Genomic DNA, 16,305 nt, shown 5'->3' on the forward strand with positions numbered 1-16,305 from the left:
CCTTATGTAGATACTGTAAATAAACCCATATTCCTCGTTCTCGATGAGAAGCAGTCCTTCCCTTCAACAACGTCCTCAGCGTGGATAAGTTGGGCGACGGCATGGGCCAGCTACCATCTATTTCATGCCCGACTCCAAACGTTACAACTGGTTGCCAGTGGTGGGATTGACCTCCCTAACTTTACAGTACCCCCAAGCCTGATGCTGTGCCGACTTTTACCTCGCCTTGTGTTCTGCTCCGGAATATGCTTCATTCCCAAAGCGCCCGCGACGAATGGCTCGTACTACTTGTAGCAGTGCGTACGCATATTGATATAGCTGTCGCTAGCCGCACTTTCCGACTTGCTGCTTTGTAGTGGATCCTGTCAAATGTGGTTGGCCACGTCCGATTCGGCGGCGACTACAGCAAGCAGGAAATAGTCACTGCTGGACGACGGTGATGGCGAGGACATCGCAAGACACGCGTAGGCGTAGCAGACGAACTAGCAACACGAAGCTCGCGCGCCGGCGAATGCGCTGGCGTGCGCACGTCACAGTTTTGTGCGATTACGGCAGCCACCCTAATTACGTGTCCAGCTGCGTTTACATTCCTTCTTCGGCCCATCTCGTTGCTCTCTCAAACCGAAACTTGAACTGGTCGCTAAAAACAAGACTCCAAATAATTACCTGTCGCGTTCTGAAGCCAATGACGTTTCGTGCCGTGATTACTGGGTCATTAGCTACTTATTGCAGCAGAAAGAACAAGGTAGAAAATTTTTTTGGCAGTACTCCTTTAAGGCCTTCTGGCTGTATCCTCTCCCCTTGAGCTACGTCACGCAAAAGAGGCCCATATAGAAATTCCGTGCAGCGTGCAGCGAAGCTGCGAGCGGCGCACCTGTGCTGAAAAATTAGGCGCGGAAGACCGAGTGGGCGACGACGGCGATAACAATTCGATTAGTTCCGGGAACTTCGTCTAGCTTCCTTAGATAGCTTCGGGGTTAAAAAAGTCCTGGCATGCTGCGACATGCTTCCGAGGCATTGGCGTACTGTGCTGCGTACGCCAATGCGTGCGGCGTCATTCGCGCAGATTCTGATGCCCTTGTAGTGTCGGTATCGAAGTTTCTCTTGCGTGGTGCTTTGTCACGAAGTCTGAAGAATGCAAGAATGGGGTTGCCTTGCGTCTAGCACTGCTTTCACACATCAACGATTTGAAGATCTCGTGGATGTAAGTTTGACTGTTGGGAACCAAAGTGTCGCTGCTTCCGGGAGACTTGTGCATAAGGCGGCTATTTTGTGTACGTGACTGTTGCTCGCAAGCACCAAAAGCAATTTTTTTGGACTACGTTACATGCTTAAACGGCAATACGTTTGCAGACAAGGTAAAGCACCACACCAGTATTTGCGCCATCATGCAGAGGCTTCTGATTGACGTTCTTGTAATTAGATGGTGGCCTGCTAGCTGGTCGGCAAGCAGAGCAGCGACTCCCATCAATTACAAAAGCGACAAGCAAAAACCGCTTACAGCGCAGCGTATAAAGAGCTTTCATGTTAAGCAGCTTAAACAGCCCCAGTAAATTGTTTCGGAATAAAAAATATTATACTTTGAACAAGAAAGGCAAACATTTTGAGATGCTAACAGATGTTTAATGAAACAAGGTTGGCCAGAGTTAAAAAATTTCCAAGCAAACAGTTTTGTGCATATGCGTTTGCTGCTGCATTATATAGATCTATAATAAAAAAATTGTGAACGTATTGAAAGTATCGTATCGGATATAATCCGATACGATACGTCTCCTAGGGCTGCGCAAGCCTGGCGTCTCGGAGCGGGCTGAGGACCTCGCACTCCCACAGGATATGTTTGATGCTGTGCCTGACGGCAGCAGCAGTAGTAGTAGTAGCAGTGTATATGGTAATGAAGCATACAATGAATCGAGGGGGGGGGGGGGGATGACCAAGAATTGTATAGCACAAATGTAATAAATTAGAGTATATTCTATTAAGCAAATGAAACAGAAGTTGAGATGGTACGTGTTTATGAAAAGAAAGAGAATGTGGGGTGTATTGATTAATGAAAATGACGGAAATGAAAACACAAAAATTAAACATTAAGTCGGACGAAATAGTTATGACAAGTCGGACGCATTTAGTAATCTAGTCGGACGAATTTAGGAATAAATAAGTAAATAAATAAATAATACGGTTTGTATATTTATTAAAAGCGAAAACTCTTGCAGCCAAGGTTAAGGTCTCTATTTCGCATGGGACCTAAATGTCCGGGAGGTCGGCTCTTATTATTTTCCCCTCAACTGAGAGGTCGGTGTTGTTGCTTTCAGCTTATGGCGCGTACCTACGAAAAAGGATTGGCCTGTTGCAGCAGTGTCTTCTTCATCTTCGTCGGGACACTCGGCCACGTTAACATCGGAGCGCCTTTTTCTTTTTTTCCCCCCATTTTGTTCAGGGCCGCTCCGGAGCGGGCCTTACGTATATGAGTAACTTTTCTGCCTCCTTGGGCAAAGACAGGATGGCCGGGTTGTTTCGTTGCAAGGAATCTTCTCTCGTTGGACCTTTCTTCTTTCCAGTTTCTCCTATACAAGAGGCTCCCTGGGTCGATGTCGATCATAAAAGCTGCGCACAAACCGAGGAGCAGTGACATACACCCACTGCGGCGGGATATCGGCCGAGAATCGGAGCGCATTGTGCAAAGTTATTTCCTCATTCCGCCCGTTTTCTTCCACTTCACACTAGAGACTTTGTGGCTGCTGTGCGTGGTACCTGTACGATTACCATGGAGTCGTGTGCACGATTACGGCTGAATTTACACTGCAGCCAGTCGACGTCTGTTGGTTATTTGAAGCGTGCTTATATGAGTTTCAAATCAGAAAACGCGCACTGACAGTTTTGGTGTTAGCCGGTCCGAGCGTGTCGAAAATAAGTTTAAAGCCGTTACTCGAGATACGTGCGTACGTCATCGCATTTCCTGTTGGTGGAAAAAGAAAAATCTTGTTTATCAGAGCATCGACCTCGACCTGGCGCGTGTGTGAAGGCGGAATGCGCTTTTATTTTCCAGGCAATACGTCGTAATTAATATAAAACGGCAGCAAAATTTCGCCAACACGATCTACGCGCGTTTGGCACCTTGGTGAATCCAGCTATGCGAAGGAAAGAATTGGGGCTCATTAGGGCAATTAGGACTAACGTGCCTTAGTCGGAGGTGGCAAAACAAGTAAGATGTTTTGCATTGTCAGCCGGTAGCTGCGGACGACTCGAGCCCGTTCGCCGCCGTTTCGCTGACTTGGCGGCTCAAAGGATCCCATTTCATGACGTTCCATGTCCCCCACCGATCCAGCGCGGCCTTGTGGAAGCTTTCACACCTGCTTGGAGGCTGCAGTAGCGTGTTAACGTGCTGTACGTCTAGCTACTGTGGCCAAGAGATACCGTGTACGCCTTCGAGAATACGTGGCTTCGACCAACGATACACGCGCCTTTCTCAGTAGCCGGAAGACGAGCACAGCTACGAGACATGCAAAGCAGCAGCTGCGAAAATGCATGCGACTCGACTGACCGAACCGGAATATCTACGGGGCTGCAGAAGTTTCGGTTAACGTCATTTAGGGCCATCAGACTTGTTGCCAAGACGGTTGAGTTGCTGCAGGAGCAACGGCTATGTCGCGAGCAGTCTGCAGAAGCAAGCGCGTTTTCCGTGGCGCCTGCTGGTGCAGGCGCCGTCGTCATGGCGGCCGGTCAAGCAGGTCCTGGAGCCTCGACCGGATCTGCAACGAGCGACGCCGATCTACAGCGGCGACGTTTCTGCAGACAGCGGCCGATTATCGTGGGCTGTGGTCAACACAGTGTGTCTCCAGAAGTGTTTGGCAGGCTGCACGTGCTACGCGCCGCTAATGGGTGAGCGTGGCACTTATGAGCCCTAATTGGCGCAGGAAGTGCTGTTGATGACGCCATGTGGCCATCACCTTCAAGTTCCACTCGCATACTGTCTGGTGCTTCACATGCACGTGGCCTTGAATGCCAAGCATAACACTCACAAAAAAAAAAAGAACCACATGTGAACAGCTGCCACTTGCAGGTAGCCTCATATCATATAGAGGACATGCTGTGTTTGTCAACGACACATCTCAGTAGGTTGTTTGATGGTGCCAGAAATAAGCATCTACATGTGCTTGAAAGATGTGTGTCTGCTAGCTGTACTTTGTCATGAACTAGAACTTGAATGTTCTTTGCATTTACTAAAGTCAAACCTATTTGCAGGAGCAAGGATCAGGTACTGCACTTTTAGTGGGTGATAATCTAGTAATGACTTGGTGTGTAGAGAATTAAGATGGAATATTTGTATATGCTTATTCAAACATAACCATTTCTTGAGGTTGTTGTTGTTAACCTTCTTCAGGCTTACTGTTCATGTCCTTTGTTGGTTTTGTCTCTCCCATGAAGAGATGTTTTCTAATGCATTATGTATTGCACCTTGTCACTTTTGAGCAGCCTGAACAACTAAAATGTGGCTGCAATCTAATGTGCCTCCGAATTCCTTACAATTATAGGGAGCCCATCCTGAGTGTGGATGGATCGAGCCACCCTGAGGGGCCTATGAGTGAGGCTGAGGTGAAGCCCTGCTCTCCGCAAGGGGGTGACGCCAACCACAACCACCCCACCACTCTCAACTTTGCTGCCGCCACAACCAACGGGAACAGCACTGGCAGCCTTTCACCACAAGCACTCCCTGGCCATCCCTCAGTGACCAGTGCAACACCAGTGGACGCACCCACCCCAGTTGCATCCACACCTGTTAGCAAGGCTGACATGGAGCTGCTTGCACGCCTTGAAGAGCAGAATAGGTACAGGTGCTATGGCCTAGGTCATGTCCTTGCATTACCTTTGACACATCTGCTTTTATCGTGTGGAGATAAATGTGCCTCCTGTGTGTCTTCTGCATCACTCATTAAGAACACGGTAAAGAATGGGGCTGTTATAGATGTGCTGTGAACCAGTTCCTGAGTTCCCTAATGCTGTATGCAAAACATTGAATAAGCATAACTTATTATTCACATAAAAATTTTAGTTCTGCATCAGTGCTGTGGGCACAGGGATTCTTCCTTAGTTACATTGGTTGTCTATTGTTTTAAATAATTCCTAAAGGTTTAATATGCTCTTGCAAAAAATGCAAAGAGTGTAATACTTGTTTGCATTATTGCTCCTCTTTTTCGACTTTTACTTTCTGCAGCGTAATGTGGGCTACACGCGCATATGCGCGCACACACACACGCGCACACAAAATGAACCGAAAAACATGAAAATATTAATTTTTCTTTCAACGTTTCCACCAGGATCCACCCTTCGTCAATGTATTCCCTGATGAAGGCGGGACCCAAGCCGAAACTACTGAAGAAAAATGTTTTTGCACATGCTTTAGTTCACCCATTCCTTTTGAGTGCCTTTAACCACTGGATCTGCAGATACATTCGCTTGGTTTATATATATATATATGTTGCCCCAGCTTACTTTAGCCACAGTTTAAAAGCATGTGAATGCCACATAGCTGAACAGAGACAAAGTAGTGTTGTTTGCCATCACTTGGAGGTACTCCAATTATTTTTTCGTTCTGCCTAGTTAGATAATGAGTCTTAATTAATTAATCAACTTCTCAAATATTATAATTAGATGAGAAGTGCCAATGAGAAAATTGCACAGTGGCATTAAAAACTCCCAATACAGCTTCCTGTTGCTCAATACGTGCTACATAAAAGTGTTTTTCCGAGCATGAAAGAAGCCCATGAATACACGCAAAGTGCTTTGAGCGGCCAGTTGCGTGGCAATTTTGCATGCATTTGTTACAAGTAACTTTCATTTTCTCAGACTACTTTTATAAAAGTATTCTGAGAAAATGGTTTCCTGTGGCGTGACATTACAAAGACCCTGTAGTTCGTGTCCCAACAAAAACTTTGCCGACTACTGTCTATCTGGCCCAAAGTAGCTGGAAGAATAGTAAAGACATCACAGAAGTAGTGAAATATACTCAATAAAGCTCCCTATCAACAATATTCACCGAATAATTGGCCTGTTTTCACTGGTTTCATGGTGGCTGAACGTGTGTCTTTCAAGTGATGCACATATATCCTGAAGTTACTATCCTATAACAGGATATATATATATATATATATTGTAATGAAGCAGACGCGCCCCTGTGTATGTGCCGTCTGAAGAGGAAGACGAAGGGCCGTGCCGTGATCTCGAGCGACCCCGTGCTTCGGACAGCCCTTGCAGTGCCTTGTTTTGCCTAGCGTTCCACAACGTCGTGAACGAGAATAAACCTCATCGCATTTGGTGGAGGTTGCCGAGATCCTTCGCCTCGTCCTGGAGCTCCGCACTCGAACCCTGCCAACAAGATCGCCTTGCACTATGCCTGATCCCGCCACCTCGTTGCCCGCCCCACCGGCTGCCACTGTCATCTGCGCCGGCGTCCCTCGTCAGCGCGACCCACCCATTTTCAGTGGGACCGCCGAACACGACGTGGAAGACTGGCTCTCATCGTACGAACGTGTAAGTGCCCATAACCGATGGGATGACCAGTCTAAGCTGACCAACGTGCCGTTCTACCTCGCCGACGTAGCCAAACTTTGGTTCTTCAACCACGAATCAGACTTTACAAGCTGGTCCGCCTTTAAGACTCTGTTTGCACTAGTGTTTGATCGCCCAGCTGTGCGTACGCTACGCGCTGAACAGCGTCTACGCCAGCGCGCACAGCAGCCTGGAGAAACATTCCCCAGCTACATCGAGGATGTTCTCAATTTGTGCAAGCGGGTCAATCCCAGCATGTCAGAGGATGACAAGATCAAACACATCCTCAAGGGCATCGAGGACAGCGCATTCCAGATGTTGCTGGCCAAAGGCCCAACTAGCGTATCCGTCCTCATTAACCTCTGCCAGAGCTTTGACGAGCTGCGCCGCCAACGTTCCATCGCCCGCCAGAACATCCAGCACGCCGATTCCGTCTCCAGCATCGCGGTTTCTACCGAATTCACCAACTCGACCCTCTCGCAGCATATCAAAGATTTTATCCGTGAAGAGGTGGCCAGGCAGCTCTCGCTGCTGCCTCACAGTGACGCACCTACGGCAGCTTTGCCTCCAACGCTGCAGGAAGCCATCCGAAATCACATATCTGAAGCGCTTCCTGCAGCTCCTACAACCCCCCCACCCAACCCTATGAGTGTGCTGCTGGCCCATACCAACTTTGCCAACCACCCTAAGTCGCTGCCGCTCAGTTATGCAGCCGTGGTTGCACGGCCACCTGCGCAGACCGCTTCCTTTCCATCGCCCATGAATCCGGCTTCATTTCAAGTTGCCCGACCGTCACCACACTTTTTTCGTCCCACCGAGACGTGGCGCACTCAAGACAACCGGCCTATCTGCTTCGCCTGCGGCATTGCTGGCCATGTGGCACGCTTCTGTCGCCGCCGCGCCTCAACTGCGTGTACCAGCTTTGACAGGCCCCGCTACGCACCACAATACGCCGCCACGCCTCCATTATCACCGCGACGTCTCGACACTGATCGCCGGTTGGAAACTCGGCGTTCCCCTTCCCCTCGTCGGCGTTCGATTTCGCCCCTGCGTCGTCGAGTTCCCACTGAAGAGGGAAACTGACTGCTGCAGTTCCTGAGGCAAGAACTGCAAATACGTCGATTTTCTCAAGACCTCAATCTTCGCCGCAAAATGTAATTACCGTTTTTGTAGAGGGAGTACCAGCAGTGGCACTAGTCGATACCGGAGCAGCCGTTTCCGTCATTCACGAGGGCCTTTGCCGCAAGCTACGAAAAGTGACTACAGCTCGCTCTGGCCTGGTGCTCGCCACTGCCAGCGCGCAGCGAATCCACCCTTCAGCTGTATGCACGGCCCGTGTCGTCATCAACGACGTTCTGTACATAATCGAGTGTTTCGTGCTACCATCGTGCTCTCACGACCTCATCATTGGTTGGGATTTCCTCTCACGTCATCATGCTGTCATTGACTGTTCACGTGCAGAAGTGTCGCTTTTACCACTATGTGAATCACTGCCGACCAGCCCTCCTCACTTTGCCGACAAACTCACTGTTGATGCCGACACAACCGTACCTCCTGAGTCGTCGATGGCTGTTGTCTTGTCGTCTGATTCCGCATCTGACGCCACCGTAGTGTTCACGCCGTCCGATGTGTTTGCTCAACGCAAGGGCATTGTTCTTCCGTTTGCCGTGCTTACTGTAACCTCTGGCTCAACTGTGATGCTGGTCACCAACTACTACCAGTACCCGATCAGCCTACTGCGTGGAGAGACGGTAGGATACTTTCAAGCGGTCGACTACGTCGACGACTTCGATGTTCCTGCCGCCTCCCTCCGTCACCTTGACGCCATCGCTTCGGTCTCCGGCTCATCACCTTCAGTGGGTTTTGACAAGGCCATCGACCCTGCACTTTCCCCATCTCATCGCCGCCAACTTCTCGCTCTCCTTCACAAGTTTGTCTCTTCTTTCGACTGTCATCAGACGTCACTGGGCCGTGCCACCGGTGTTTCTCACATCATCGACACTGGTTCCCACTCCCCCTTGCGACAGCGCCCGTATCGTGTCTCTGCCGAAGAGCGCCGAATCATCACGGAGCACGTGGACGACATGCTCCAACGTAAAGTCATCCGTCCCTCTCAAAGTCCTTGGTCTTCACCTGTCGTATTGGTGAGGAAAAAAGATGGCTCCATTCGCTTTTGTGTCGACTACAGACGCCTAAACAAGATAACGAGGAAAGACGTTTATCCTCTGCCTCGAATCGATGACGCTCTCGACTGTTTACAAGGCGCGGAATACTTCAGTTCCTTGGATCTGCGCTCCGGGTACTGGCAAGTTCCCATGGCCAAGCCTGACCGTCCGAAAACCGCATTCGTTACACCCGATGGCCTCTACGAATTTAACGTCATGCCCTTCGGGTTGTGCAACGCGCCTGCTACTTTTGAGCGCATGATCGACACCATCCTTCGTGGCCACAAATGGAAGACCTGTTTATGTTACCTCGACGACATCGTCGTCTTCTCAACCGATTTTCCGACGCACCTCGCTCGCCTGCATGACATTCTGACCTGTCTCGCCTCTGCCGGTCTACAGCTTAACCTCAAAAAGTGCCGCTTTGCTGCAAGCAAGCTAACCATATTGGGTCACGTTATCTCAAAAGACGGCGTCCTCCCGGATCCAGACAAGCTCCGCGCTGTTGCAGAGTTCCCAAGGCCCACGTCTATCAAAACCCTCCGAAGTTTTATTGGCTTATGTTCTTATTTTCGTCGCTTCGTACGCAATTTCGCATCCATCATGGCGCCTTTGACAAGTTTACTTTCCGCCAGTAACGGCATAGCAGCATGGTCACCTGAATGTGATGCAGCATTTCAGCAATTGCGCCACTTGTTGACCTCACCACCGATTCTTCGCCACTACGACCCTGATGCTCCCACGGAAGTCCATACTGACGCCAGCGGAGTTGGCCTTGGTGCGGTCTTAGCGCAACGGAAAGCTGGCTATGATGAATACGTCGTCGCTTATGCGAGCCGTACTCTAAAGAAAGCAGAATTAAATTACTCCGTCACAGAAAAGGAGTGTCTAGCGATCATCTGGGCATTAAGCAAGTTTCGCCCATACCTTTACGGCCGTTCTTTCGCCGTTGTTACTGACCACCATGCCCTTTGTTGGCTTTCTTCCTTGAAAGACCCGTCTGGACGCTTGGGACGTTGGGCGCTTCGCTTGCAAGAGTACGACATCCGCGTCATGTACCGCTATGGTCGCAAGCACTCCGACGCTGATGCGCTCTCTCGCTCCCCACTGACGCCTGATTTGGCGTCGTTGTCAGCTTCCTCGTCCACCCTGACACCGTTCACCATCCCTGACATGCTCACAGAGCAGCGCAAGGACCCATCCCTTGCAATGTTACTCGACTACCTTGCTGCTCCGTCTGATGTCCCTTCGACACGAGCACTGCGTCGCCAAGCAACCCACTTGTCAGTGCGGGACAACATTCTATATCGCCGAAACTACATGCCCGACGGACGCAAATGGCTCCTCGCTATACCTCGTCATATGCGCTCTGACGTCTGCGCGTCTTTTCACGCTGACCCCCTAAGCGCTCATGCCGGCGTCCTCAAAACTTACACAAGGTTGCGTCAGCGCTATTATTGGAGAGGCATGTACAACTTTGTGCAAAAGTACATTCAGTCTTGCACTACATGCCAACAAAGCAAAACACCTACACAGCGTTTCACAGGACCGTTGCAGCCGCTGCCATGCCCGTCTCGTCCGTTCGACCGCGTCGGCATCGACCTCTACGGCCCGTTTCCATGCAGCGGGCGTGGAAATCGGTGGATTATTGTCGGCGTAGATCACCTTACTCGCTACGCTGAGACTGCAGCACTGCCAGCAGCGACCGCCCGTGACGTTGGTTTTTTCATCCTTCGCAATTTTGTCCTTCGCCACGGTGCTCCCCGAGAATTACTGAGTGATAGGGGCCGTGTCTTCCTGTCGGAGGGCATCCAAGCCCTCCTCGCTGAGTGCAGGATAATTCATCGCAAATCGACCGCGTACCATCCCCAAACCAACGGTCTTACCGAGCGCTTCAATCGCACACTTGGCGACATGTTGCGGATGTATATTTCATCCGACCACTCCAACTGGGACACCGTACTCCCCTTTGTTACGTTCGCGTACAACACCGCGACGCAAGCGACCACCGGCTTTTCCCCCTTTTTCCTTGTGTATGGCCGTGAGCCATCATGCCCTTTGGACACCATACTGCCGTACCAACCTGACGCTACAGAGTATACTCCGCTTTCCGAAGTCGCCAAATATGCTGAAGATTGCCGTCAGCTGGCACGTGCCCTGACTAGTGAGACTCAAGAACGTCAAAAGACAAGACATGACCGTACTCATCAACCACCGCCCAACTTTGTTCCTGGTTCACTTGTGTGGCTTTGGATACCAGCCAACATTCCTGGCCTTTCTTCCAAACTCCTGGCGCGTTATCACGGTCCATACCGTATAATCGAGGCCACTTCACCGGTCAACTACATCGTCGAGCCGCTCACCGTGTCACCAGACCTGCGTCGTCGTGGGCGAGAGACAGTACATGTCAACCGCCTGAAACCGTACTACGACCCGCTCATCTTCTCCGCGCCCTGAGTCGCCAGGATGGCTACGCTTAGCTCCCGGGGCATTGTAATGAAGCAGACGCGCCCCTGTGTATGTGCCGTCTGAAGAGGAAGACGAAGGGCCGTGCCGTGATCTCGAGCGACCCCGTGCTTCGGACAGCCCTTGCAGTGCCTTGTTTTGCCTAGCGTTCCACAACGTCGTGAACGAGAATAAACCTCATCGCAATATATATATATATCCTGCTACTATCCTTGTTTCTTGCTTTACTCATGATTTGTTTTGGAGATGTGGAGTCTAACCCTGGTCCCAAGATTGATGACATTCCCTCCCTAGTCAACGAATGGCACGCTGAAACTATAGAAATTCTAAAGAAAATTCAAAAAGACATCAGTGGCATTGAAACTAGGGTAACAGCCATTGAGGGCACATTGGGTGCTATAGCTCAAATTGAAACTAACTGCGAAGGCATGGGTGAATCAGTAAAAGGAGTCAAGTATGGCCAGGGCAAATGAAGAACTCCATGATGTATTAAATGACATGAATAATAGAATGCGAAAAAACAACCTGCATACAAAGGCCTTTCTAATTCCTAAAACTGAACATGAAAACTACAATAAAACAGAGGACATGGTCAAAGAATTCATCTCGACTCACCTTAAGCTAACTCTTGGAGGCATAGAAGGTACCCATAGGATTGGCCAACCCAAGTCTGGTTTCAATTGCCCCATTATTTCTCAACGACAAATAAAAAACAGAAGCATTGCGCAATGCTTTGAAACTAAAGAATCTGGTCCCACCTAAAGTATGGCTGGAAGAAGACTTTTCACCTAAGATCCAGCTGGCACGTGAAAAGCTTCGAGACTTTGCCAAGGGAATCCGCAAGAAAAACAAGCGTATTAAGCTCCGTTTTAACACACTGCACATGCAAGATGTCATCTATCGGTACGGCTCATTGTCTAATTCTGTTGATCTAGTGACTAAGACAAGCCAACCCTTGCATAAATGACCAGCCACAGTGGTTCACTATAACCCAACTGGGCATAAAGTTTCATTGCTCCTTGCAAACTTCTGAAGCTTACTTAACAAGGTTGGTATCTTAAAAACACTGATACACGCGTGTGATGCTGAGATCATCATCGGTACAGAAACGTCACTCTCCGAGCATATTGCTGATAATGAACTATCATTGCTGCAGTCATTTGTTGTTTTTTGCAGAGACCGAAAAGTGTCACGGGTAGGTCGCGTGATAATTACTGTCAAAAAGGAATTTCAGATGCTTTTATGCCTGTTAACTCGCTGCTTGGAATGATTTGAATTGCTTGGCGTCATTGTCATGTGCACTCTGTTATTGGTTCATGCTACCTACCTCCCGATAGCCAGCCCGATTTTGTGGATCTTTTCAACGATGCTATTGAAGAGGTCAAAAATAAGTTCCCAAATTCCACACTTGATTTGGCTGGTGATTTTACTTATCCAGCAATAGACTGGTTGACTCCTTCTCTTCTAGGTAACAATAATCACCAAGAATACCTTCACTTTCTGCATACTGTACACCTTCATAACCTTTCCTAATGGGTAAAAATCCCTACACGAGGCGAAAATATTCTAGATCTGATATTTACTATCCTGAATACGAAAACGCTTTTGTTTTTGAAGAAATAAGTGACCGCAGGGCCGTTCACTGCACTATGGAGGTATCACGGCCAAAGAAAACAAAAGAAATGAAAACAATACTTGACTATGCTCACGTAGATATTGCCAAAATGAACCGCATGTTCACGGCTTTTGCGGCCGAATTCCAGCATAATTTCGCAAGCCGATCAGTTAACAAGAACTGGTCTTCATATAGAGACAACCTTAAAAGAAATGGAAGATTGCTGTCCCGTTCAAAGCAGATGATTCTTGGTTCACACGTGATGTGAAGAGAACTATTAACAAGAAAAAAAATGGGTGTTTAGAAAATTTTCGACATCAAATACCGACATAGCCTGGGAAAACTACAAAAAGCTGTCAAGGTTTACAGAGACCTCATTCAATAAAGCTAAAAACAAATACTTTAACTGTACTTTGCCCAATCTGATGAATACCGACCCTGGAAAATTTTGGTGGGTAATAAACCCAAAAGAAAAGCTAATGAGTGTACAACTCAAATGTGAAAATGGTGACCTATTGTCGGTAGAAGAATCTGCTGAAAATTTCAGTCAGCATTTCGCTTCGGTCTTCTCAGACGAGCTGCTGCTACAATCTGCGATGCTTCAAGCACAGTTTCGCGCGAGTTTCCTCCTATCTCGATAACAGAAACAGGCAGAAACAGGCAGAAACAGGCAAACAGGCAGGCATGCAATAGAAAGGCTTCCATGCAAAACTTGCCCTGGGCCGGAATGTATCGGCACAAAACTTTTGAAGCTAACATCAGATAATTCATCTTACCTTTTATCACTAATCTTTCAACAGTCATTAGGCACTGGGCTTCTTCCACTTGACTGGAAGATTACGCATGTAATTCCTTGCTTTCCATCTGGAGACAAACACTTTGCTAAAAAATTACCGTCCCATTTCTCTTACATCTATTTGCTGCAAACTACTTGAGCATATCATATGCATTGACATGTCTAACATTGAATCTAATAAAATACTTTTTGGAAACTAACACGGCTTTCACAAAAACCGATCCTGTGACACCCAGTGGCTTGAGCTAGTAACCAATTTACACAACTCCATCAATGGGTCATTTTTCATCAATGCAATTGTTATTGACTTCTCTAAAGCATTCGATCGTGTCCCTCACCAACGTCTACTAACAAAACTACACAGCCTATAGCTAGATGACAAAACATTTATCTGAATTAAGGGCTTTCTAACCAACAGACTTTAGCGTGTTAAAATCGATCACTACGTATCTCACCACATGCATGTCAAGTCGGGAGTCCCACAAGGACCAGTTTTGGGACTGCTGTTTTATTTTAATCTACATAAACGATATATCGACTAACATGCAGTCTTCTATATATCTTTATGCAGATGACTGTGTAATATATAAAGAAATAGCAAACCAGAACGACACTTTAACCCTGCAATTCGACTTAATGACTCTTTCAGAATGGTGTAGCAAATGGCAGATGAAAATTAACATCGACAAAACTAAACACATTAAACTAGGTCGCAGTTTCAATTTATTGCCTAATGAGTACCTAATTAACAATTCTACAGTTTAAACAGCTTCGTCGATTAAATACTTAGGAGTCCTGTTCACTTATAATCTAAAATGTAATGATTATGTAGAACTATAATCACTAGCAAAGCTTTTAGGAAGCTTGGCATTCTAAAACGTTGCCCATGCATTGCTAATTCCGACACCAAACTTCAGGCATTTAATTAACTAATTAAACCATCATTAGAGTATGCTTCTAACATATGGCATCCACATCAAGCTTACCTTACTGACATGCTGGACTCAATTCAAAGCAAAGCCATTAGATTAATCTCGTCTTCATATTCTCGTTATCATAGTGTGTCATCTATAAAAAGATCACTTGGCATTTTACCTCTTGTAATACACAGAAAATATTCACGATTATCTTTTTTTCACAGTGTTTATTACCATGACAGTGCCTTTTCACGCAAATTCATTCATCCAGCAGCCCACATCTCCGCCCGTATTGACCACAAACTCGAGGTATAGCCATCTTTTGCACGGACTAAAAAATATTTACACTCACCTTTAGTCTTATGAATAAATGAGTAGAACGCTCTTCCGCAATTCATTCTCAACATTAAGGAATTATCTTCTTTCCAATCAGCTTTGTGAAACTACCTTAATGAGCAAACTTGCCATGCCAGCTGATCTTTTCTAAACAACCATGTTATCCTACTTGAGTGCCTTACTACCTCTGGTCACTGTCATGTATTTGTTGCATTAGTCTAATACTGTTGTTCGATCTTGTGTTATTGCATTATATAATTATTATGTCATGCTACTACTAGATGCACTGTATCTCCTTAATGCTGAAAACAGTTCTGTTCTTTATTTTGTGTTTTGATCTTCCTGCTTGCAGGCTCTTGGAATCAGACTCCAAGTCTTTGAACTCACTGACTTCAACACACTCCAGAAAGTCTTCAGACACCAGCCAGGTGTCAGTGGCATCAGGTGCGAGCCAGCAGAGTGCTGCCATGGATGATGACTCGGAAGATACCTGGGTACTGTGGGGAAGGATGGTAAATGAGTGGGACACCTACATCAAGAAGAAGAATGCCTATGTCAAGGTTTGTTTAACCTGTTCAGTGATGTCTTTCAGTATCACTGGATCACTGTGATGTCACTTTAACCTATGAAGCCACACTGTAATTGGTGTATGCTTTGAAGTTATCATATTAAAAGTGTTTTCAGTTTATTATTTGCTGCGTGCTGAAACAGTTGAGATTTCATGCCATAATTGCCAGGTTAAAGCTGCATATTAAGAAAAAAGTTAACGCAGCAAAAATGTTGTTTCAGTACTGCTTTAAATTGCGATACAACGTAAAGAAGCACATTCAGTACAGAGTAGGGCAGTAATGTGCTGTAAGGTAACCTCATGTGCTCGTGTGCTTAGATTTAGGTGCACTATAATAGAACCTCAAGTGGTCAGAATTATTCCAGAGCCCTCCCATGCAGCATCTCTCATAGCCCCAGAGTTGCTTTGGGACGGTGAACCTCGTGAATCAATCAGTAATGTTTTTTTATTGAATGAGCTGATTAACCAAAGATTTTAAGGCTTAGAGCTGCTGTGTTTCAAAGATATGTATTGATTCAGTGGCTTATTTGTTTCTGCAGTCGGCTTCTGTCAATTTGCATTGGTTGATTCCACTTTTGATTTAACCAGTTGGTGTTCAAAAGATTTAATGGGCACCCATCCAAGGATGTGCAAGCCAAACTTGTTAGATTAACTCAATCAAGAGAGATCCAGGGGTTTGTTGCATGCTAGCAGATTGATCACACTGAATTTACTGTCTTTTAGTTTTGAAATTACATCAAAGGCACAGTGGCAATGTAGGGTATGGTGTGCTTGTATGCAGGGCAAGTCTTCAGGCACCAAAGCCCTAGTAACTGCTCTGTATGAATTCATGAGCAGCTACACCTTATTGTCTCTACTCTCACTTCTTCAAACTAGGCTTTTATGAATATCAGTTT

The 16,305-nt window shown here is 47.1% G+C and overlaps 1 protein-coding gene across 4 annotated transcripts in view; it reads left to right on the forward strand.

Moving 5' to 3' along the window:
- The window catches only part of LOC135896242 (ecotropic viral integration site 5 ortholog-like), a 260,532-nt gene that overhangs the window by 195,387 nt on the left and 48,840 nt on the right, over window positions 1-16,305 (forward strand). For 2 of the 4 annotated variants that reach the window (XM_065424603.2, XM_065424602.1), the window contains 2 exons: window positions 4,533-4,826; window positions 15,194-15,401. In XM_065424603.2, coding sequence (XP_065280675.1) covers window positions 4,579-4,826; window positions 15,194-15,401 — 456 coding nt within the window. In that variant the 5' untranslated portion in view covers window positions 4,533-4,578. Of the gene's footprint in view, window positions 1-2,977; window positions 3,880-4,532; window positions 4,827-15,193; window positions 15,402-16,305 lie in introns of those variants that run through there. The other 2 variants (XM_065424601.1, XR_010562642.2) reach the window with 2 other exon arrangements.

This window comes from Dermacentor albipictus, chromosome 1 (genome assembly GCF_038994185.2).
Source record: "Dermacentor albipictus isolate Rhodes 1998 colony chromosome 1, USDA_Dalb.pri_finalv2, whole genome shotgun sequence".
Taxonomy (NCBI): domain Eukaryota; kingdom Metazoa; phylum Arthropoda; class Arachnida; order Ixodida; family Ixodidae; genus Dermacentor; species Dermacentor albipictus.